General features: G+C 37.4%; 1 protein-coding gene across 4 annotated transcripts in view; it reads right to left on the bottom strand.

Moving 5' to 3' along the window:
* The window catches only part of Cpeb4 (cytoplasmic polyadenylation element binding protein 4), a 65,776-nt gene extending 41,303 nt beyond the window's left edge, over positions 1-24,473 (bottom strand). For all 4 annotated transcript variants that reach the window (XM_008850778.3, XM_008850779.3, XM_008850780.3 and 1 more), the window contains exons 1-2: positions 23,143-24,473; positions 6,340-6,421 (exon numbers count right to left, since the gene is read on the bottom strand). In XM_008850778.3, coding sequence (XP_008849000.1) covers positions 6,340-6,421; positions 23,143-24,267 — 1,207 coding nt within the window. In that variant the 5' untranslated portion in view covers positions 24,268-24,473. The remainder of the gene's footprint in view (positions 1-6,339; positions 6,422-23,142) is intronic.
* Between the last annotated feature and the right edge of the window lie 29 nt (positions 24,474-24,502).

Here is a 24,502-nt window from a genome sequence, read left to right as displayed (position 1 = left end):
CTTGTGAATGGAGAACATTACTAATTTGTCTATCTGGAACAATCCATGCTTATTTAAGCTGTACCCAATACTTAATATGATGGTGCAAAACAGTAAAGGAAACTATTTGCTGATTTGTTTCTGATTATTGTTATCCCTAAAGTGTTTACCACATTTAATTTATTCTTTTACCAACTCCTCCCCAAATGTGTGTCAAACAAAATTAAGTCACAACAGACTATGAGAGCCAATTGAAAAGAAAGTTAATGAAGTCAATAAATCTTTAAAAAAAAAAATGTTTAGCACTTGGGAGGCAGGTGGATCTCTGTGAGTTCAAGGCCAGCCTGGTCTACATAGTGAGTTCCAGGACAGCTGGGCTACAGGGAGACCCTGTCTCAAAAAGACCAAAAAAAAAAAAAGAAAAAAAAGAAAAAAATGTTTAGCATTAACCTTCTAATGGCATAAAAAGTTTATTACTTTTCCCCTGCTCTTTTTTTTTTACCCTCACCTACCATGGAGGTAAAAATCAGAATTATGACAATGTTTTAACGTGACCTGATCACTCAATTTTCATACACACAATTGGATTCCTTGTGCTTGATGTCCAGGATAAGAACAAGAGAACTGCTGATATAAGTATGGTCTCACATTGTGGATGACCGAAATCAAAGTCTCCCTTGTGACAACTGCTTATATGATTTTCTGAATAAAAACAAGAGTCAAATACTCTCTCACAAATTTAAAGGGTGGAGGAGAGAGGAACACTACTTTCAACATGACACATAAGAGATGTGGAGAGTGATCAAGATGTGCTCTGTGTAAACTGTGGTTTCATTTCAGAGGCAGAGTGAGGATGATCTCAATCCAATTATGGAGCAAATCAATGTTCAACAATGTATTTTTCCCCTCTCCCAGGCAATTCCCTATTCACTCAGTCCCTAAAAAAGAAAGACAAAAATAGCAGCAACTCCCAAATCTGAAAAAGTGAAAATTACACTCTTCAAAGTCTACATCTTTGTTCAAAATCTACATCTCAGTCTACATCTGAGGTATCTAATAAATCCTGATCAAAAGAAAGCCTGAAAACAGGCAGCTGTCAGAATTTAGCAGCGGCCCTGCACCAGCAGCAACAGAAAATAGCATGCCACAGGACTCTGCTCTCCTCTTCCTCACAGTGAAAGCTATTTCAACACAGAAACTGGGGTCCCATCCAAGACATAACTAAGCAAAAGAGAAAGACTACTGAGGATGTTCCATTGTCCCCAGACAGGAAAGGGAGAGTTTAGGAGAGGAAACACCCTTTATTTCAAGACAGCCACACACAAAGCTAATTGTAGTCCAGTTTAAATTATACTCTTTGCTATCTCTCACTCCATTACTCAGGAGGCTTCTAGAGGTAAGGCAGTTTTCTACTCTGGGAACCTCAACCACTCCTCTGCTCAGTGGCTTTGAATTACTTGGTATCATTCAAAGAGGACAAGAAAAAAACCAGTGTGTTCAGGAAGGTTCCAGTCAGGGAAGCAGGAAAGTTGCCTGGCTGGGTCTGAATCCTAAATACATGTAATCCTGAAAGATCCCCCAATTTGCCAGAAGCCAGTTGATATCATAAAACAGTAATTTATTTGGAGGGGGAAATATGCTATGAATCCAAGTCAAATTGATTGTTTTACATTGTCCTTTTATTTTCTCCTTCATGATACTTTGTATCTTGCCCTATTCATGTCCATTAAAGGAAAATGTCTAATACTTTAAAATGGTTGATAAGGATTAGGGTGCAGTTATCTGTGTTCAAAGGCCACAAGCCAACAGATTTAAATAGAAAAAGGTCAAATACTATAAGAAAACATCCCACCTACACACATGCATTTCCTACCTGAAACAAAGCATTATAATATATTAAAGCAACAACCTATTTTCACAGAACACCTTTCATTTTTGAAAATTTTATTTATACTCAAACTATTTCAGGTTTATAACACATGACACAAATAAACGACCAAATGTAGTCCTTCGTTCAGCAACTCTCAGTAGGTACTACAGAGCTATCTCAGGCTACACAAAGTCAGTCTCTATATAAAATCTATTCTAAAACATCTGCATTTTAGTAGATGGTATCTGTTCTCTAAAATAGACAACTAAGAGACTATAATTTGGAATATAAGATTAAAGGAATTGTATATTTTAAAGTTTGCCAGCCATTATTTAATCTCTTCAAAAAAGTAACACTAAGTTAATTTTTCACAATTACAAAGATAATTTGCATAATTATCATATCCATCACTTTTATATTAGCATAAAAAGTCATATACAAAATTAATGAAACAACCTGTGTACACTAAACTTCAACTGAGTTTCATGATTTTCTTTTAAAGAGAATATTATAAACTCTTTTGCTTAGCAACAAGAAAGAGGCACAGATGGAATCATCACTTGCCCACTCATGTAAGCTTTTAAGAAAAATGTACAGTGATAAAAACAGTAGGGAAAAGAGCCCTAAATTCAATACATAAAGAAAGAGAAAAATACTAAAACTGTTTGAAAATACGAGGTCACAACACCTTTGGCAATCAAGAATTAAATGCAGATCACTTTGGGTTAAATTCATAGTTCTTAAAAGAAACTCTTATTAAATGAATGCATGAAGCAAGCAAGGCAGAAACATGTTTAGCTGTATAATGTGAGTCTACTACATACTTTACATATGAAATAGGTCTCTTGGGCATGAAGGGATATGTAAAAGACAGGCATGCTAAATAATCATTGTTACATGCAAATTTAGCATTTGAAATGTTTTGAAACTCATAGGGATTGTGGCTAATATGTTGAGTTTGAGTCCTTCCAAAAATTGAAAATAAGGTTTATTCTAAAACAATGCAAAAGACTCCATTTTTGGCATATTCAAAGGAAAAATGCAATGTTCTAATTATTTAGTTACTATCTGAAGAACGACTACAATGATTTATGGATTGCATTTGTTCTCCCACTAATTCTGCTGTTCCAATTTGGCTTTCTGGATATTACACTGCTTTCATATATCAGACTTAAAATATTTAGCTACTATCATGAAACTGAATTGTCTGACACTTGATCAATTTTTAGTACTAGTTTTGTGTCTTTATTCAGTGCTCCGGACTCCATCCCATAAACTACTTCCTTTATTCCTATTTGCCTTTATTCCTCTCACACAGAGAGAAAAATAACTCCCTAATTTTCAGAGGTCTTTCCTACTGTACACACTGAATAGAACACTGTTTCATGACTATTTCATGTGTCCAATCTGCACTTTGGGGGGCTGAACAGCTGGACTCATGTATAGCTTTAATCTACTTCATGCTGCTCCATTTCTAAATCTTGAGTACCTGCTGGAGAGCTCTTGACTAGCTAGCCTGGAACCAAAAAAAAAAAAAAAAAAAAAAAAAAAAAATCAAAAGTCCCCAAATAATCACCTGAGCATCTATTTCTTGGTCCTAGAGAAGGAAATTCTTGAAAAGCCTAATAATAGTATTATAGAAATGCCCAAGCAGCCACTTGGGGAGATCAAAACTCACAATTAGTCTGTAGCTGAGGCTTTTGGCATGAGAGTCTGGGTGTGCAGCAAAGAAAACAAAATGGGCCTCTAGGGACCAGCTTCTACAGACTGTCACTGGCATTGGCTAGGGAGATGGCAATATGCAATTTCCAGGATAAAAATCACATAAGGGCTTGCCAGATGACCTCAGAAATGACACAGAGGTAAAGCTAAAGAGGACCCTTTTCCTCCCTAGACAGCCAAGCCCTTGCCAGGAGCAAATGACAGCAACTTTAAAATTCTTAGAAAAACAATTAAAAAAAAAAAAAAAAGACCTAAAAATCTGTTTTTTAAAAAATTATTATTATTTTGGGTCTTTTTGAGACAGGGTCTCCCTGTAGCCCCAGCTGTCCTCAAACTCACTATGTAGACCAGGCTGGCCTTGGACTCACAGAGATCTGCCTGCCTCTGCCTCTCAAGTGCTGGGACTACAGGCAAGCACTACCACGCCCAGCATGAATCACAAATTTATAAACTTTTTATGTTCCCAGATGAAATCAACCACACATAACTTTTCTGTCACTTAATTTTTGATTACTCCTACAAGATGAGCTGAAGAGGCTTAAGTCTTAGTGAAAAATAAATTTTACTTGAAATACAGAATAAAAGTGGACCTTATACAGTATAACTTACCAGACCAAAAGAGAAATAAACCTTAGATATCCTGGCTATGACAGAGAAACCAAAGAAACTTCAGTTAATTATATAATATGTGCAAAACTCTTTGTATTTAATTTAAGTACTAGTTAGAGGCTTGCTTCTTAGAAATGTAACATAATGAACTGTACCTACTGCTGTTTGCTACTTTTTCTCTAATAGAGATTTCTCATGAAAAAATGATTCCCATCCACTTTCCCTAGTATCTGGTACAAAGGAGACTTTCAAAACATTGCTGAAAGAATTAAGTACATTAAAACAAATGAATGTCCTTTATAAATTTTTCCTGCAATTAGCTTTTGAAATTTTATAGATTTATAGCAAGTTACAAAAGGTAGTACAGAGAGCGCCTCCTGTACCCTTTATTCAATGTTGCCAAATTAGTAATATCTTACATAGAACAAAACCAGGAAACTTGACATTCAGATTTCTCTTTGTGCTATTTTGAAAAAGTACAGTTTTGCTGGTGCTAAAAATGGCCTTCAACTCTTCATTTTTATGACAAGGAAAAAAAAAGTGGAAGAGGCTGAATTACAGTCATGGCACTAAAAGTAACAAACTCTGAAAGAACATTTTTCTTCATATACAGAACCTTCCTCTGGAACTTGCATCCAGCATCCCTATGAGGCCTCAGTAAGGATGTTCAGAATATTCCTTCCTATTTCCAAGTGACCTCATGAGATAGATATGTACATTTTCACACATGTTTCTCATATCTCCAAATCTCACAAAGATATCCTTACTGGGGCATGGGGGAAGCTGGATGGGGAAATGGGTGGTAGGCATGACCATAGTTATTGTAAAATTACATGAAATTCTCAAGAAAAAAAAACTTTTTGAAAAACCAAGAAAATTTTTAAAAAAAAAAAAAAAAAAAAAAAAAAAGTGGCCTTGAATAGTCTGTGGAAAAATACAAGTAAACTCAGAGAAAAAGTAGGTTAGGTTGGTCACCACTTGTAGGAGGCTACTGTGCCACTTCTGACTTCAGCACAAAGCTCTACATCTGGCACAAAGCAGGCTCATAATGATGGATGAATTGATGAATAAATAAATTAAAAACTTAGGAAGATTAATCTAATATACCAATCACTCTAAATTTCTTTAAAACAAAGAAACCTACTTTTTAGTAAACTGAGATTCTTATGAGGAAAAATGTCTTATTTTGGGTAGTAGTTTTCACAAAAGCTGAGGAAGAATCCTTAGAGAATAAACACCTTGTCTTGACAATTTTCAAGCTGGTTATATGGCAGCATTACCTGAGACATTAAAAAAAGAACAGACAAATCCATATCCTACATAAAGGGCAGGGTCCATGCATCTGTATTTAATTTTCAAGGCTCCAAGTGATTGTGAATATCTCATCATAAATATGAAGAAAAAGGCCCAGTAAAACGTAAACCCTTGTTCAAAATAACATAGCTTAGTTACTAAAAGACTGGAGACCAGAATCCAAGCAGTAATAGTACTATTATTTTTTTTTTAGCCTTTTTGAGACAGGGTCTCCCCGTAGCCCCAGCTGTCCTGGAACTCACTATGTAGACCAGGCTGGCCTTAAACTCACAGAGATCCGCCTGTCTCTGTCTCCCGAGTGCTGGGATTAAAGATACGCACCACCATGCCCAGCTATACTATTTTTTTAAATCATCCTTTACATAAAAAAATTTAAAATTTTGACCACACTCAGCAATGGGGACCTTCAGTACTTTTTTAGAAAAATTTATTTATTATTTTTATTTTATGTGTATGTGTGTATTGCCTGCATGCAGGTAAGTGCACCCGTGTCATGCAATGCCCTTGGAGGTCAGAAGAGGCTGTTGGATCCCCTGGAGTTACAGTCAGTTGTTAGCTGCTATGTGGGTATGAGGATTCAAACCCGGGTCTTCTGCAAGAACAACCAGTGTTCTTAACCACTGAGCCATCTCTCCAGCCCTGACTCTTAACTGGTATTGTGATAGCTCCTACTGTAAATGCCCATCAAATAAGTCTGACGTTTTAGTAAGAAGAAATTCATGTGTAATCTGATGTAACTTATTGGACACATGACTCCAAAATAATTGTGATATTGCTCATCAGATTAAATTGATAATATATTTTTAACTACATACTAAAATAGAATAGTTATATTTTCAACTTACCTTTAATAGAATCATTTTCAGCTCTCATTATATCAATAAGTGAACTCTCCAATGAGTGCATGTCAAATGTCCTGGGACGATCCTGTAAATACAAACAGCCACAAACTACTTTTTAAAATAGTATTTGCAGGATGGTGATATAGCTCAGTAGCAGAACAGTTACCTAGCATGTGCATGTGCAAGGCCTTGCTTGGCTCAGTTCCTAGTACCACACACATACATATACATGGGGGTGGGGTGGGGTGGTACACAAACAGCATTTACCTATACAAGAGGAAAATAAGTTGCAATACTTCCAAAACATCAAAACCCACAAACAACTGACAATAATTCAACAAAAGCATCACTTTAATTAATAAAGCATAAATCAATTTAAAAAACTTGTATTAAGAACTTGCATTAGTTCTTAATACATTAAGAATTTACATTAGGGAACATAGAGATGGCTCAGTGGTCAAGAGCACTAGCTGCTCTTGAAAAGGACACACATGGAGGCCAACAACCATTCTGACATCCTCTTCTGGCCTCTGAGGGTACTACACACAAGGATTCACTTACATACATGCAGGCAAAACATTCATACACATAAAATAAAAATAAATGAATAAAAAATTTAAATGTTTTTTAAAAGAATTTACATTAGTAAATATAAAATAAAAAACAATCTTTAATCTTCTCTACTACTTAAGACTGAACTAATAGGGAAAATCTTTCCAAGTTGTTCGAGTCAACGCTCTATCAATGTGGTAGATCTCTGAAGCTCCTTGACCAGTCAGCTGAATAAATCAGGCTCAGTGACAGACCCTGTCTCAAAAAACAAAGGTGGAGAGAAGTCGAGAAAAAACACCTGCTATCTACCTCTGGTCACACACATGCACACACCTACAATCACAAGTTCACACACCACACACATACACATAACCCTCCAAAAGAAAGAAGTGTGACAGAATGTAGATGGAATAATGATACACAGCACTGCTCTCCTCGCTGTGGCAAAGCTTCCTTCAAGGTAGGGAACTGCTACCTTTGGCTGCCCTTGCCTACTCTCACACACGTAACAAGACACCTGATCTTTTTCACAGCCAGTCTGTACTTCTGATGAAGGAGAAAGGACACTTATAAGAGTAAGTATCTGGATAAGAAAACCCAAATCCACTTCACTTCGTATTTGCTTGTCAAGTTAGGCTTGATTCTGCTCTTAAGGTTAAACAGAAGAAACATGTGGAGTAGTTGTAGGTCTAACCTGGTGTATTTCCAGAGTGGGTAAGAAATCCTTAAATATACAACATATCAACTGCTCTAGCATTCCTTAGATGAAGGGAATTATCTAGCCACAACTAAAATTAATAGTCTAGCTTGAAAAGTTAAAATCAGATGGAAACATTTTAAAATTAAATCCTGAGAGGAAGTAGTAATACATGCATCTGATCCTCACCCTATACACAAAGACCCCTGTTTAGGGTATTATAGAAACTGAGGGCTTCCAAAGAAATCTGACAGAGCAGGATTCTGGAACCTTCTCTCCAGTTATATTTACTCATACTATTTTTCACTTAGTTTTTGTTGTTGCTGCTGTTTTGTTTTGTTCTGTGTAGTAAATTCAGGGCCTCAAACATGCTAAGAATACACTTAGCTCCTATATTATTTAGCCCTGTCCTACTGTTTTTTATTTTATGTGTATGAGTGTTATGCTTGCATGTAGGTAGGTGCACCCATGTCATGCAGCGCCTGCAGAGGTCAGAAGAGGGCGCTGGATCCCCTAGAACTGGAGTTACAGACAGTTGTTAGTCGCCATGTGGGTGCTGGGAATTGAACCCAGGTCAGTGCTCTTAGCTGATGAGTCCCCTACCCTCTGTCCCCGTACTTCTTTTTAACTCAAGAGTTTTGGCTTGTGTGGTGGTGCACGCCTTTAATCCTAGCACTTGGGAGGCAGAGGCAGGCAGATCTCTGTGAGTTCAAGGCCAGCCTGTTCTACGTAGTGAGTTCGAGGACAGCTGGGGCTACAGGGAGACCCTCTCTCAAAAAAACCACCGCCCCCCAAACAAAACGAAACAAAACAAAACAAAAACAAAACGTTATCTCTTTGACTCAGCAGTTAAAAGCACTTGCTGTTCTTCCAGTGGATGTGGGTTCAGTTTCTAGCATCCACATGGCAGCAAACAACCTTAAATCTTGTCCCAGAAGATCTGACACCTTCTGGCCTCTGTGGGCATTGCATGCACATTGTGCACTTACATACTTGTAGGCAAAACCCTAGTATACATAAAATAAAAATAAGTAAAATATTTTTTAAATCATCTCTTTTTTAAAGGTGGTACACACCTTTAATTCCAGCACTTGGGAGGTAGAGACAGGTAAATCTCTGTGAGACTGAGACTAGACTGGTCTATACAGTGAATTCTAGGCAGGTGGAGCTACAAGGAGACCCTGACTCCTAAAACAAAATAAAACAAAAAGCAAAAACTTAACTAAACATGCCATATCTTAATTTTATCCTCCTCCCTTTATTTGCTGGGCTCACACTTTCCTCCTCTACTAGCTAACCTCTAGAACTGTAGGCTGATAGAGCATTCTCTGATCAACCTAACATTTCTCCTCTGTGCTCTCTAACAGTGTGCACTACAATTCCCTGAAATAAGGGCCACTCCTGTCCCCATGCTACCATCTAGACTTCAGCAATGTTCACTGAATGAATTGTTTTATGACACTTGGTAGCTTGAGCAGTCCTCTACATTTGGATTTAATCCAATATTAGAAGAGAGTATTACAGGTTTGCCACTAGGGGTAGGAATGGGGATGGGAGTGGGATGGGAGCTTTAACATGCCACTCTGCTCTGGAGTAGTGTGACTCACCACAGAACAGATTTTCCATCTTTTCCTCCTAATTATTTCCTCCTCATCTTCCTTTTCTCAATGAGGTCCACAGAGAAGGAGGACATAGAGCCAGGATGAGAATTTCTAAGAGACAGTATGTGCAAAGGGGACAGCCTGCTGGTTTCAGACTTCCAGTACCATATAACATCAAAAACCTTATTTTGGAAGTGAAATGGATCTGAAGCATAATTTAAGGTTTAGATGTTAACACAAGTCACACTAACACAAGCTCATTCTGTAGTAGCTGGGTTTGTCCTTTCAGCAGACTATGGACCATGTCAGTACCTGAGTTATCCACCATATTCACAGCCAGTTCAAACTGACTCACCTGCTGTGTCCTCTGAGAGTTTCCCAAGGGAAGGAACCATGCCTTGGATCAAATGTTCCCAGTGTGGTATCTACCTCAAATGGGTGATGGTGAGCCAGGATAGTCTTACACTGTGGCCCATAGGCTGGCCCAGAACAGTTGAGGGCAAATGCTCATGGCAATGACCATTAAAGGTTGCCATTTCTATGTGTTGTGATGTGAAATGGGCTAAGCACTACCATCACTGTGCCTCAAGTGCATCTACTAGACTGAGGCGCTCAAATGATTGCTAAACCAGCAAAGATTAAATCCTTCAAGTAATTTTGAAACATTTGAAATATTTCTTCTCTACTTCCTTGTCTTAAGGTTTGTTTATGTATTTCCCATTTCCCATTATAAAGCTGTTCATTTTCTTTTGCCAAAATAAATAATGGGGGTAGGGAGAATAATTTACTTTATTATGCTTTTTCATGTAACTAAAGCTAATAAGCAGCCTTGTGAATTTCTGGAATTTGCATTTTGCCGGCCACAAAATGAAGAGAAAGAAAACAACTGATACAAAATATGAGTGGACTGGTTTGGTTTCTTTCTTTAGAAAAGCTATTTCTAGTAAGTCAAGAAAGTTTAACTTTCTTAATGGGATACTAGAATTTAGTAAACTACTTCATAGCTATTTGCATCCCAAGAATATTGCTTGGAGCATAGATTTCTACTAAATTTAATAACCACTGACTGTAACTGATAAAGTACATTAAACTAAAATCCTAAGTGAAAAATTTGAATTTCAATAACTTTAAAAAAAACCTCTATCTTTTTTATACTCATACTATGTTTTTTTTAATTTGTCATGATTTAATTACAGAGCCACAAATAATACCAATATATGAACTCTGACCAATTGGTCCTGAGTTAATGCCCCTTCCCCACCAGAGTCTCATTCAGAGGTACAAAGGGAATCGAAGACCGCACATTTTTGACAAGTCTATATATGAAGCCAGGGATTATACTCAAGAACCATTAAACAATTCCATCAACAAGTTAATTTCATTAGCAACTTGGGGTGTGGTTTGTATCTTATTATCCTAATCGACCATCTGTGTGTAGTTCAGCTTAAATACTCTACAAGAAAACGGAAGTTTCCTTATAAGGAGAATGGTTTGGTTCTCAAAACCTAAAACACAGCTCTTTTCCCAAACTCTAAGGTATATGCCTTGGGAAAATATTACAAATCAAGTTCAATTTCAACAAATAAGGAGTTGCTCTTAAGAATCTGAGTGGTTCACCATTAAGAGCAAACACAATATGAAATACAATTCTGGCATCTAGATTTTCACTACTCTGTTACCTTAGGCATATTGTTCTTTGTTCATCCAACAGCATAAAATATTTGCCTTCAGATATTACTAATGTGTGTCTCTTCTCAAAACCATTGATTAAATGCCCTAGAAGTCATCACTAGTCAAAAAGATAGCCAATTAAAGAGCATGCTAATTACTCCTTGGTCAAGATTCTTCCTACTTATCAAGCCATATCATAGTAAACTATATGGCATATCCTGGTCCCCACTAGCTTCCCTGTATACAACTGTGGCAGTATGGGCTCAAATTTGCACTTAAATTTTAGTACCTATTACCTGTATCTACCATTTGTTAACACTATGGATTTTCTTGAAAACTGTCAATTCCCCATGATTAGAGATCTGCAAAAGGCAGTTTTTCATGCTTCACACATACTTAAAGATATATCCATATTCACTGACAAAGAACTAACAGTCCACCATGTCACACTCTGTACTGGATGGTAGGACAATGGCAGTTAGGTCTGGTGCCCAGAGGCTGTCTTCAGCCAAAATTTTCCCAACTAAATACAACTCATGCTAACCACCACCACCACCACTCGATTACTGGCTCTTTTTATAAACTTGAGCCATTGTGTTTCGGTGCTACTAGCCTGGTCTGAAACACAAACTGCAATTAATTGAATGTAACCAACTTATTAAGAGTCTAAGCCAAAACTTAGCTCCCCATTTTACTCCTCTTTCTGCAACCTCTTGTCAGTCTGCTATCAATCCATATCAGGCTACGGAAGTTTCTCTTTCTGGCTTAAATTTTCCCTGGTGAAGAAGGGAAAGGAAAATATTTTGGTTTAAAAGGGAGGTCTATGCCAGGGTGTCAGCTGCCAAAATAAATAGGAAGCTTGAAAAGCTGGGAGAGCCCATAATTAATCAAAGGTAACTATGGGAGTTTTAATCCAAGATTTTCCAAAATATAAATATTCTTCTTGGATTAAATGATATTTCTGTCCACAAATCATAAAGAGTTGACTATATAGTTAACTTTCAGGATACTACTTCCAAAAGGCCCTCACATTCTGACACAGAGTAAGTTCCTTTCCCTTGTGTCCCTTAGCACTCTAACACTGCAGTAGATACTGACAGGCTATTGACTCGTCTGCCCCCATTCAACTGCAAGCTTCCCTCATGTCATAGCCACAGGCCACAGTATAGGTATAGTATAGCATGTTATTTAATTATTTATTTTATGTGTATGAGTGTATTGCCTACATGTATGTGAGTGCACCCGTGTCATGCAATGCTGCGGAGGTCAGGAGAGGGCTTCGGATTCCCCTGGAACTGGAATTAAGCACAGTTTGTAGCCGCCATGTGGGTGCTAGGAATCAAACCCGGGTCCTCCACAAGAGCAATCAGTGCTCTTAACCGCTGAGCCATCTCTCCAGCCAACATGTTATAAATCTACCATCACCAATACAAGAAGCAGCTACCATGTTCCTCCTGGCTCTGAGCTGCACATCTTACATGAATTATGTATTATTTATATGCATTAGTTCCTCACAAATACCACATGAAGTCACCGTTATTATCCCCATTTTAGGAAAATGAAGCTTAACGTCACACTGTAAGTCTGACTTCAGAGCTGAGGTTCAAAAAAATTCCATTTAAATAAGTCATGTCATAACCTAGAACACTCATTACTGACACATGTAACATAAAAATCCTTTGCTGCATATACATGGCCTGAATGCAGGTAGGTGTCAAGGGTTGAAATCAAAGAGGTAATTATGTGAATGTGATGTAGGGGCAATATAAATCATTTAATAGCACCTCGTATGTCTTAGCAAGTTCTCTTTTGGGTCAGTACTTTCTCATCATGACATCTCCAAGGAAAGTAGAGTTCTATAGATCTTAGGCTATTAAACACTCCCTAACAGAATTATAAACTATAACTAAAGGGATGAATGGCTTCAGCATATTACTCTGGTGAACCTATAGCTCCATTTGCTTCCACATGAACAAATGAATCAGAAGATCTCTCCAGAAAGCCTTTGAGAATATTGCCTTTTATTTTCCCTTCACTAAATGCCCATAGATTTCAAGTATTAAAAATCCTTAAAATGATTTAAAAAGAAAAAAGAAGCTTTCTTGTTGCCATTTATTTGAGTTGAAAAACCAAACTGGCAATTTAGTATCCATTACTCAGTTCAATGGACCCACTTCATCTTCTTGTCTATTTAGTCATCCTAACCTTGCTTGGCAGAAAGAAATCATTAAAGCCATAAGACTTGGTTTCAAAACTATTTTGAGGGTAAGTAAGCTTGACACTGCAACATCACTGAGCCTTGATTTCACTCAAAAAATGAAGATACAGTATCTCTATAAAACTGTGGTGAGGGAATGAAGAGAGAGCTCAGTGAGTAAGAATGTTTGCTGTATAACATAAGAACCTGAGTTTGAATCCCCAACATCCACAGAGTGAGGTGGAAACAGGTGGATCCCAGGAGTTCACTGGCCAGCTAGCTGAGCCAAAGCCTCCACCTGTGCGCACACGATATACACACCTGCATACTCGCATGCACTGAAGATGCACCACACACAAACCCTCTCCCCCCACATACATACAGAAAACTTCAATGAGAAGTAAATGAAGTAAGGCAAGTGGCAGCATGGGCACAATGTCCGACAGTTGGAAGGCACATTCGAGAAACATTCCCTGTGCCCCTTCTCTCTGTGGTTCAAAGGAAAAGAGTCTGAAACTCACACTTTTAAATCAAGTATTGGTATATATAAATAATTCAGCTGTTTTGTGCTATTTCCTATGGCAATTTTCATACAGAATATCATAATAAGCCCAAACCTTTGAATCTAAAAATATCACAAAAGATTTTCTCCTACCCAATAACTACTCAAGACAAAAGATCATTGGTTTAAGGAAGCCAACAATACAAAAATTCAGCCCCGAGGGATGAGGTCATAAGGATACACAAAGACCCTATCTGGCTATCAGAGTTCCTCTTCTCCATGTCTGCTGGGCCACCTCAGGTCCCAAAATTAGCAGAGGGACTGCAAGCCCAAATGCACAATTTCTATACCTAAACTGAGGCTTATGTTCTACAACCCTTGATATCTCTTCTCACTGACAATGATGACTAGAAGCAGTTTCTGCCCAACCTCTACCTAATAAGCCTTGCCTTTAACAGAACACACTCCTCAACCTCAAGCACAAAACAGAAAGACACCAGTCTGTGTCCTTAGTGAGAAGGACTGCATTTGCCATAGTCAAATATTTCTAGCCCACAATTCATGGAAAGCAACAAAAAGCTGGGTGTGGTGATACATGCCTTTAATCCCGGCACTCGGGAGGCAGAGACAGGAAGATCTCTTTTGAAATGGAGGCCAGCCTGATCTATATAGCAAGTCCTAGGCCAGCTGGGCCCCTGTCTCAAAACAAAACAAAACAAAACAAAGCAACAAATATAAGTACATTGAGAGTCAGAATAATAAAGATGCAGTCCAAAAATTTCTAAAAAACTTCAGATTTCTACATTACTCTTAAAAGTAAAATAAAAGCCCTCAAAGCCTCAGCCCTATTTTATTCTTCTTCGCAGAGTTCATACCCGCAAGTCCACGGAAGCCTAAATCTAAAGGAAGGCTGATGTTAAAACAGTACAATCTCCTCTAAATTTTCCAGTCACCAGCAGCTGATGTCTTGGCACTTTAGCTGGTCTTAATTTGTGATGACCCAGAAAGAGATGAGGCCAAGGGTACAGAGCTTAACTCCAGGCTGAGCAGGGGAAACAGGCTGAGCAGGTACAATAGGAACATGAGCCTTCAATCTCTATCTTTAGAAAAGAACTGAAAGATATTCTTTATATTTTATTTTTGTAATGACTCCTTGTTTTTTAGAGATACACACTTACAAATGAAATCACATCTAGGAACTGCTTCAAGATACACAACGGAGAACAATGCTGGGGTATAGGTGAAAGAGCACTGTCCAGGAGCCAGCAACTGTGGACACCAGGTAACACTGTGTTCAGTATACTATTTTGTCTATTGAATATGTTTACATTTTCTATAATAAAAAATTAAAAACACACGATGGAGGAAACTGTCAAAAAGGGAGGAAACATCACCAGACACTTTATCAGTGGTCAAGAAAACAAAGAGCATTATCTAACCTGAGTCCCACTATTGCTTAAGTGTAGTGATTTTTTAAAAAACTATCTTCATTTATAAAAATCTTTAAAATTAAGTTCAAATTATCACATTCCAGATAGAACAGTTTTCACATTTATATGACATCTTATTTATCTATTGTCTGTGTATGTGTGTGGGTGCATGTGTGCTACAGCCCTTTGTGTGGTGGTCAGAGGACAACCAACAGGAATTGGGTCTCTCTTTCTACCATGTGGTTCTGTGAACTGAACTCAGGTCATCAAGTTTGGTGGCTGGTGTACTTACCCACTGAACCACCTCATTGGCCTGGCCTTCACATTTAAAGAAATTGCTATTTACAAGATTTTGGATTAGTAATTAAATTTTATTTATTTTTAAAATTTTATATGAATGAGTGTTTTGCCTGCATGTGTGCACCCATGTCATGCAAAGCCCACAGAGGTCAGAATAGGGCATCAGATTCCCTGGAACTGGAGTTACAAACAGTTAGGTACCATGTGAGTACTGGGAACCAAACCTGAGTCCTGTGCAAGAGCAGCCAGTACTCTTAAACCACTGAGCCATCTCTCTAGCTGGAATTAGTAATTTTTAAAAGATTTATATTTTTATTTATGTTTATGTGCCCCTATATGAGGGTGCACACAAAGGGCAGAAGAGGGCATTGACTGTCCTGGACCTGGAGTTAAAGGCAGTTGTAAGTCACTGGAAGTGAGTGCTAGGAACAGAACTCAGGTCCTCTGGGAGAACAGGAAGCACTCTTTATAGCTGAGCCATCTCTCTAGCTTTTAAAAAAAATTAATTTATTGTGTGTCTGTGCATGTATGTGTTTGTGTGTGTGTGTGTGTGTGTGTGTGTGTGTGTGTACACGCTCAAGGGTGCAAGTGTGTAGAAGTCAGAGGACAATTTGTAGGAGTTAGTTTTCTCTTTTCACCATGTGGGTTCTGGGAACTGAATTCACGTCAGTAGGCTTGGTGGCAAGAGCCTTTACCTGCTGAGCCACCTTGCTGGCTCTGGATTATCACTACTGGAAGACTTGCTTTCTTTTAATGACAAAATCTTCCTGAGACCAAGTATCAGACATAATCTCATTTTATCCTCAAAAAGACCTGAGAAAATAAATGAAAAAAGGAAGAATTGGGGAAGTGAAGTGCTTGCCTTTGGTCATACAGCAAGTAAGTGGCAGAGCCGTATCTGGAACCCAGGTCTGACTTCACAATCATAATTAAGCTACTCTCCTGAGTAGAAATGTTCTTAAGGTCTCCTGGACAGTAAAATGGCAGCAGTTATTTTACCAGCTAGCTCCACAAACCTACTGACTACCTGCATCCCTCAGGCTACCCGGAAGAATTGGTTTAAAATGTTCCATGGCACTTTAAATATAAATGTGGCTTTAAAAATATGCAGTACTGAAGGATTAACCATAACTTACACATTAGGTATGAAAAAATAATTAGGGTATTATCAGATAAATACTCAGCAAATTCAAATTGCCCAACCTCAGAACATTACAATACGGAAAGTAATTATATAGATTAAGGCTTTGAAGTTCAATAATTTGGCCCATGAACCTGAGACAGGTCCCATGCATAGCTGAGAGAGTTTTCCTTTGACGTGAAATAGGACCAGAATTCTGCTATTCTTAGGTTAAAGTTTGCCTCTGGTGATACCATTTTGTCACAGAATGTAAGTAGCTTATATGAGAATGTATTTACAAATTTCCAAAGTTTTGGAAATTTCTATATATTTTATTAAAGGTCACATTTACATATTACTTTTTATGATTAAAGTGGAATCTGTTAGTTTGACTATTATGTTTAATCAATTAGCTCATGGATTAAAATGAAATGCAACAGATTAGTTTATAATTTGATTATAATGTTGGGATTAAAAATACATGCTATCACTCAAATGTTAGCATAGACTGGACAGAGATTATAAAAGTATATCAAATCATTTCTGTGAGAGTCCTATGCCTATTTCGTAACATAGATGCTCAAAAAACATATGCTAAAAATTAAAATACAAAAAAAACGCTTAATTCTAGGAAAGATGTCAAACTATATCCAATTTAAATCTATGGTACTATTTTCCAACATTTTGCCAAAAGATCATGTATTTTCCACTAAAATGCTATCTCTTTTAATATATAAATTGAATATATGTTTCATTTAATATAGTATAAAGTCTGTCCAGGCTGCCCTGGGACTTGCTATGTAACCCAGGCTGGCCTTGAACCTGTGATCCTCCTGCCTCCATCTTCCAAGTTTTGGTATTAAAAGCATGCACTACCATAACCAGTACCTAAAGTTTTTAATAAAATAACTCAATGCAAAATCTTTTAAAATACTGAGAGATACAAGCTGCCAAATGCTAAAAAAAAGTTTAAATATATACTATAAAATTTCTTTTCCCAGAAGTGATAATTCTACTAAATGATTTCTCTCATAGGTTAAACCTATTGATGATTCTAAAGAAATAAAATTATCTCTGAGAAATAAAGCATATACAGTAAGATAAACAGTACTAAGACTGTTCACAGTTTCTCAAAGGAACTCTAGCTACATTTGTAATTATCTTCACTTCATAACTTTATTCATGAGAGTTATGTTTTAAATTTAAGTATGATCACATACTTAAGGTTCCTCACAATAATCCTTCACCATTATGCATTATCTTGATGAGGTTATTATCTTCCAAAATTGAAGGGACTTACTCCAGGCCATTTGGTTGGAGTTCAGAGTTAAATAAGTTTTCTGGGTCCACAGCCATGCATCCCTCTACTACATTTTGGGCCTCACAAAACAGTCTCTCTCAATAATTATTCAAATTTCACATTCAGAAACAGATGAAAAATGGCTCAGTGGTTAAAAATATGTATGCTGTCTTATATATCAAGCCAAAAACATACTTTTAGTTTCTGCAAGACATCTTTGAATCATCCAAATAAAATAAAATGAATATTTGTCACAAAATTGAGTGAGAATGTTCATATTGTAGGCTCTCTGTTTCAAAGAAAAACAATTATTCACATTATCTTACCTGTGATGAGACCAAAACCCCAGGATAACGCAATTATTCTCAGACGCTTACCTCTGAAATAAGTATCATCTTTCCAGTTATAACTAGCATCAACCATATCCACTACACTTGCAATAAACAAACTTTTCCTGATAGATTTTAGAGCAACATGTTGATCATATCCCATGGCTTCTCTGAAAACAAAATATGGTTAAAAAAATTCTACCCTGAAGTTGTTTTCAAAAGCTCCATCAGGAAACAGCAGAGCCTAGTTAGAAGACCTTCTACAATGAGGGAGGAAGTTGTATCATAAACTTTTCCTAACTTTTTCAGTATCTCAATTTTGTCAGAGCTACCAACAACATGTATTTCACAGTTACAAAATGAGTCTCTTCCTTTCTAAGTTGAAGTATTTTCTATGCAAAAATCTTTCTTGGGGTCATATTAAGAAAAAAGAAAATGGAATGAAGTTGCATATTATAACTTTTAATAATAATTCACCAAGAATTATAGTGACTTTCTGTTTACCATTATAAAATGTGATATAAATTTTAAGGATCCTAAGCTCATACATATCATTAGACAAGTGATTAAAGTGATTATTTGCCTAGTTAAGATAACTTAACAGGTCTGTGGTATTGTATTTGAAGAGTAAATGGAGCCCTAAATAAAGTCCAGAATTACCTCCCTACCAATCAAGACCTAGGATAATCTTTGTGGCACAGAGATTTCTTTCTCCACCCTGACACTTTCCTGGTTCTTAGCTAAGGAGGTGGGAACATAACTGAGCTTTAGATAACAGCATATACATTAAGGAAGTCTCCTCTTACTGTTTCTGTAAGGACGGAATTTCTAGGCATCACTCCAAAAGGGTGCCATATTCAAATATAATTATTGGCAGGTATCCTAATCTATTATTAGGTTTGGAAATTGGAGTTCCAGGATGTTTTTGGCAGAACAGATAGGACTTTCTTTCTCCTTAATATAAGGGTCAAATCATAACTTTAGTCACATGAATATAGGCCTTGTCTTTTCATTTTGAAATCAGGACAATGCAACCAAAAGTCACAGGGTTGAGAAATCCTTTAGAAGTAAAGTAGCCTATGTGAAAGCACCTAACCCAGTACCTGGTATATGGTAACTACTCAAAATTTAAAAAAAAAAGTATTGAGCTGGTAAGTTTGCTCAGTGAGTAAAAGTACTTGCCACCAAGCCTGATCACCTAAGTTTGATCCCCAGGTCCCAAGATGGTAGAAGGAGAGAACCAACTCCTGCAAGTTGTCCTCTGACCTCTACATGTGTACTGTGGCATGTGTGTGCTCACATACATACACACAAACATTAAACAAATTAATATTTTTAAAATATTGACTTGCACATTACCTATGCTTAGCATTTAGATCTGGTTATCAGATATAGTCTATTATTTTCTATTTTTAAAACTCTATGATGGCCCAGCACTTGGGAGGCAGAGGTAGGCCGGATCTCTGTGAGTTCAAGGCCAGCCTGGTCTACATAGTAAGTTCTAGGCCAGCTGGGGCTATAGGGAGATCCTGTCTCAAAAAAAAAAAAAGCAAAAAAAAGCAAAAAACAAAACAAAACAAAACAAAAAACCTCTATGATGGGTCTTTTGCTTAATAGACAGTCTCATTATGTTGTCCATGATGGTTGTGTTATCTAGATTCACTATCCTGTCTCTGCCTCCAGATTAGCAGGGATTATGCCCAGCTTACAATCAGCTTTTGGTCATTATATATCACTAAAATTTTTCTTTTCACCTTACATGATTCTGGGAGGTGTTCCTCTTACCCCAGTTCCCACTGTATCATAATTATGTGACGAGGCATCATAGTATAATAGTTAAGAGCCAAATCTTGTATGTGACTATAATCATTTCTACATCATAGGATTGTTCAATGATAATACACATATAACACAGAAGTCATCTTAGCTGTTGTTAACTGCATTTTAGTTTAATGTGTCTGAAAATAGGATACGCCATGCCTTCTTAAATCATACAATGACACTTCAGGCTAAGTAAAAATAACTTAGAAGCAACTTTGAATTTTTTTTTTCCAAAATACAATGCTTTGGAAGATCAGTTAGGGGGCTATTCAAGTATTTTAAATATCTAATCAGGCTTCATAAATATGGATAAAATGGAATTTTGAGAATGGACGAGAAAATCAGGGGGGCTGGTGAAGTGGTTCATTGGATAAATGTTAACTGCTGCCCAGCATGACCACCTGAATTTGATCCCTGGAAACCACTTGGTGGAAGGAAAGAACCAACTCCTGCCAGTTATCCTCTGAGCTCCACAGGTATGCTGTGGCACCTGGATACATATTTAAAAAAATAGTGCAAATTAAAAAAAAATAGTTTTAATTTTAATACCCTAGATGTAGCCATAACAAAACATACCTGCAATAAGTAAATGTAAAAATCATTCTGGTTCATTTCAAATGAAATAAACATCCAATAGCAGGTAAATTTCAGATAAAATTCTATCCTTTGATTGAATATGAATATTATGATATAACCATATACTACTGCTAAAATGGTAGAGATGGGAAACGGAAATCAACAATCCACTTTCTAATCCTATCATAGTGGAGCCAAGTTTACTGACTGCCCTTTTTCTTCAATATAATAGATAAGAGAAAACAAAAGTTCCAGATTTTTTTTCAGTACTAGAGATCAAACCCAGGGCCTTATGCATACTAGGCAAGGGCTCTATCACTGAGCTACAGGCCCAGCCCTTTTGGAGTAGTTTCAAACATCTTTTAGTATTAATCTTAGTCTATTGTATGATATATTGATTTAATCTCCAAAGAAACTAATCAAAAGGATTTCATATATTAAACATATTCCATTAGCTGTAAAGGGAGGAAAAAAACTGATGTACTATAGGGGTATTTTATTCATTTTCTGAACTTCTCATTTCCCCCAATCTTTTATCATGTCAGTAAGCAGAGAATGAAATCATGAACTCACATAAATTCTTTCAGTGTAGAGAGCAAGTAAGAAAGAAAAATGCATTCCAATTCAGGCTTTAATCATAATCCAGTTGAAAGGTATAGATTTGGGCTGGAGAGATGGCTCAGCAGTGAAGAGCACTGGTTGCTCTTGCAGAGGACCAGGGTTCAGTTCTCAGTACCCATATGGTGGCTAACAATCATCAGTAACTCCAGTTCCAGGGGACCCAATGCTCTCTTCTGACTTTCCTAAGCATTGTACACAGATAGTACACCTACCTGCTGTACACAAAACATTCATACACATAAAATAAAGATAGCTTAAAATTTTTAAGTATAGATATTTTAAATTAGCAATATAGAAATAATTCATAATAGCCACCTTTGCTTAAATTTCTTTTAAATTTATGTTCAAAGAAATAATAAAAAGTGACTTTTTAAAGGCATTGTTGGGTTGAGGGGTTAAGAGGTACTGGTTATTCTTCCAGTGGACTCAGGCCTGGTATTCTCAGCACCCACTTGGCAGATCACAATCATCCAGGTGCACAACTCCAGTTCTAGGGGATCTGATACCCTCTCTGGCCTCGATGGGCACCAGGCATGCACATGGTGCACATACATGCATGCAAGCAAAACACTCTTACACATAAAAATAAAAATAAAAATAAAAATTTCAAAGACATTGTCAATATCTTGAACAGCTATTTATCTGTTCACTAACACAAATGCACTTTGGCTTGAATAAAAAAAAATGTTTCCTAATAGAAAAATGCCAACAACTTTTTGATAGGCAAATCCCTTTTTTAAAATCTAAAACTAAATTTGATGCACTGTACCTGTATTAACCTTAAGGAGTGAATAGATATTTAATTCCTCGGAATGACACAGGGTTCTCTTAACAAACCTCCACTCCCCTTAAATTACTAATTGAAAGAGAACTACCAGTATTTTATAATGTTTTAATGCTTATTTATCTAAAATAACCATCTAGCTGTAATACATGCATATATAGTCATGTACACATATTTTTAATCCTGACTTTTTAACCTAGGATTTGTGCTTTTACAAGCTGTGTTTAAGTTCCTCATCTGTAAACAGGACAGTAATAGAACTTAACTTGTGGGACTGTTGAGAGGATTGGCTCATGTTCTCTATTACTTTCTATAAATTTTCTAAGGACATATGATTATACCACCACAATATAAATTGAATGTGGCAGGTGATATTCAACTATCATGAAATTCTCTTTATCTTGCTTCTGCAAGGTAAACTGGCTGTTCATTAGTTCAGAAACAGCAAACAATGTGATTCCTGCCAGAAAAAGGATATACTGGTGGCAACAAAGACAAGTGATCTTTGCCTGGATCTATTTTTAGGAACGGTTTAATTATCTACACCCCTAGTGTTAACACTGGAAAATAAACAAACGGGTGAAAAGCATCACAAAAAAAAAAAATGTCATTCTGAAATCAACACCTTCAAATTATTCAGAAAGAAATGGTTAGCACACAGAAAGCCCTGGGTGCCATCCTCGGCATGGCAAAAAGCATTTCTATCATTTCTCTCTAACTGGCAGTCCTTGCAGACACGGGTAGGTCAGAATTCTCAGAGGTTTGAGAGGAATTGCTGAATTGATGAATTGATAGATTAAACTGCTCAGGTTGCTCAGACTGCAAGGTTGAGGTTTAAAAAATAACCAATGAGAAAACTGGAATTCAGATTTTAGTAAAAAGGTAAAAAACAGTAGAGTGCTTTTTTAAAGTCATTTTTAGTTACTTCAGATAGACAGAAAACATTCGTTTCCACAACAAAATATATTTCTGCTACATATTATTGTTCTCCCCAGAGTAAGTGAGGAAAACTGACCCTGATTCTCTTGTCAGGTAGGAAAGGTATTGTAATTAATCAGGACACTGCTAGCTACCTGGGATTCAAATTATCCACGGGAAGATTAAAGCTTCACTTTAAAAAATGCCAAAGAAACAGCTGAATATTTTGTTCCAATTACAGTAGTCTGCTAGAATAAAATCCATCAACTGATTCGTTTTCTAAGAGCTGTGATGTGAACGTGGACAATTCAAATTCTTTCATCCCACAGATACTACACCACACTGTTTCCTTATCCATCTTAATCTATTAATGGAGCAATATCTTACCGGAAAAGGAAAAATGTTGTCAGCCCTGTTCAAGCTATCTTCCATCCAGGATTTAGGAGCAAAGGCAGAGCTGGGGCGAGCATACTTCTGGAGCTGAATATGATTGCTTGCAAAATTTTTCTTCAAAGGTGAGATGGAGTTCAGGGGTGTTATTCCCCCATTCAGCCCTCTGCGGTGGTCTCGGCCTTGAGAAGCTCCCCAGCCACCATAGCCCCCACCTCCTGGGCTCCAGGAAGAAGAAGGGGTTGGAGAGGGACTCTGGTAGCTGCTCCATGGAGAAGGAGGCTTGTTAAGATTATTCGCCAAATGAGGCAGCTGGTTAAAAGCAGCATTTCTATGTGTGAAGGGTGGGGGATGGGGACTGGCAGGAGACCTCCTTTGCTGCTGATGCTGGCTGTGATGATGCTGGAAATGTGGGTGATGAGGATGGTGCTGGGAGAGAGGCCCGATCTGAGGGGAGAAGCTGCCTCCAAAGCCAGGGCTGACGTGATGGGGGAAATTTTGAAACAACAGAGCACCATTATTAGCCGAAGCGCCAGGGACCCCTCCCTGGTGAAAGAAACTTGCATCTTCATTGATTATCGTAGAGGAAGAAGGCGCTATCGCTGCTGACCAGTTACTGAAACCGGTAAGAGATGATGCACTGGATGTCAAGGGTTGGGTGGAAGTGCCGAGGCCCGTGGCTTCTTGATAGTCAAACCCTGTCAACACTGGAGACTCAATTCGAATTTTCTCCTTCCCGTTGCTGTTTTCCGAAGAACTGTCCCCTGGATTTTCTTCAGATTTTGCCTTTTCGGTTTCAGGCAGTATTCCAGCTTCCTGACCTGGACTTGGGGAGAGTTGTTGCTTTTCTAAAGGGTCTTGCTGTTCCTGTTGTTGACTCTTCGCCTTTTCTGACCCCAAGATTTCATCTTGAATGTTATGGGTAGCTGGGGCAGGAAAGAGCCAAGCTGACCCAGCACCGCTGCCATTGGCAGCTGTGTTATTATTTATAAAAGCAGCAGGGCTGGGGGTGGCATTTTGGTGATGGTGTGGAGGCTGCAGATGTGGATGGAATCGAACTGGAAAAGCAGATTTATTCCCAGTATTGCTTTGCACTAGCACTCCAAACCCGTAATCCCCCATTTATTATTTTTAGGATCAGAATTTCACAATAAAAAAAGTCAACCTAATGTCTCACGTCTTTTTCCCCTTTCTATCTCAAATTTGTTTATTTGCTTGAAGTATCTTATTTATAGCTAACTCAAAGATCACAGCTTATCACCCTAAGTATCTCTGATTTGGAATTCTGGTCTCTCTGAAAGGAGAAAAAAAAAAAAAAACCTAAAAAAAAAATCTTTTTAAAAATTGGCATGAACCC

This window comes from Nannospalax galili, unplaced genomic scaffold, assembly GCF_000622305.1.
Source record: "Nannospalax galili isolate Female #2095 unplaced genomic scaffold, S.galili_v1.0 scaffold104, whole genome shotgun sequence".
NCBI classification, from domain to species: Eukaryota; Metazoa; Chordata; class Mammalia; order Rodentia; family Spalacidae; genus Nannospalax; species Nannospalax galili.
The sequence above is the reverse complement of the archived record's forward strand: the minus strand, read 5'-3'. Positions and strand labels throughout refer to the sequence as shown.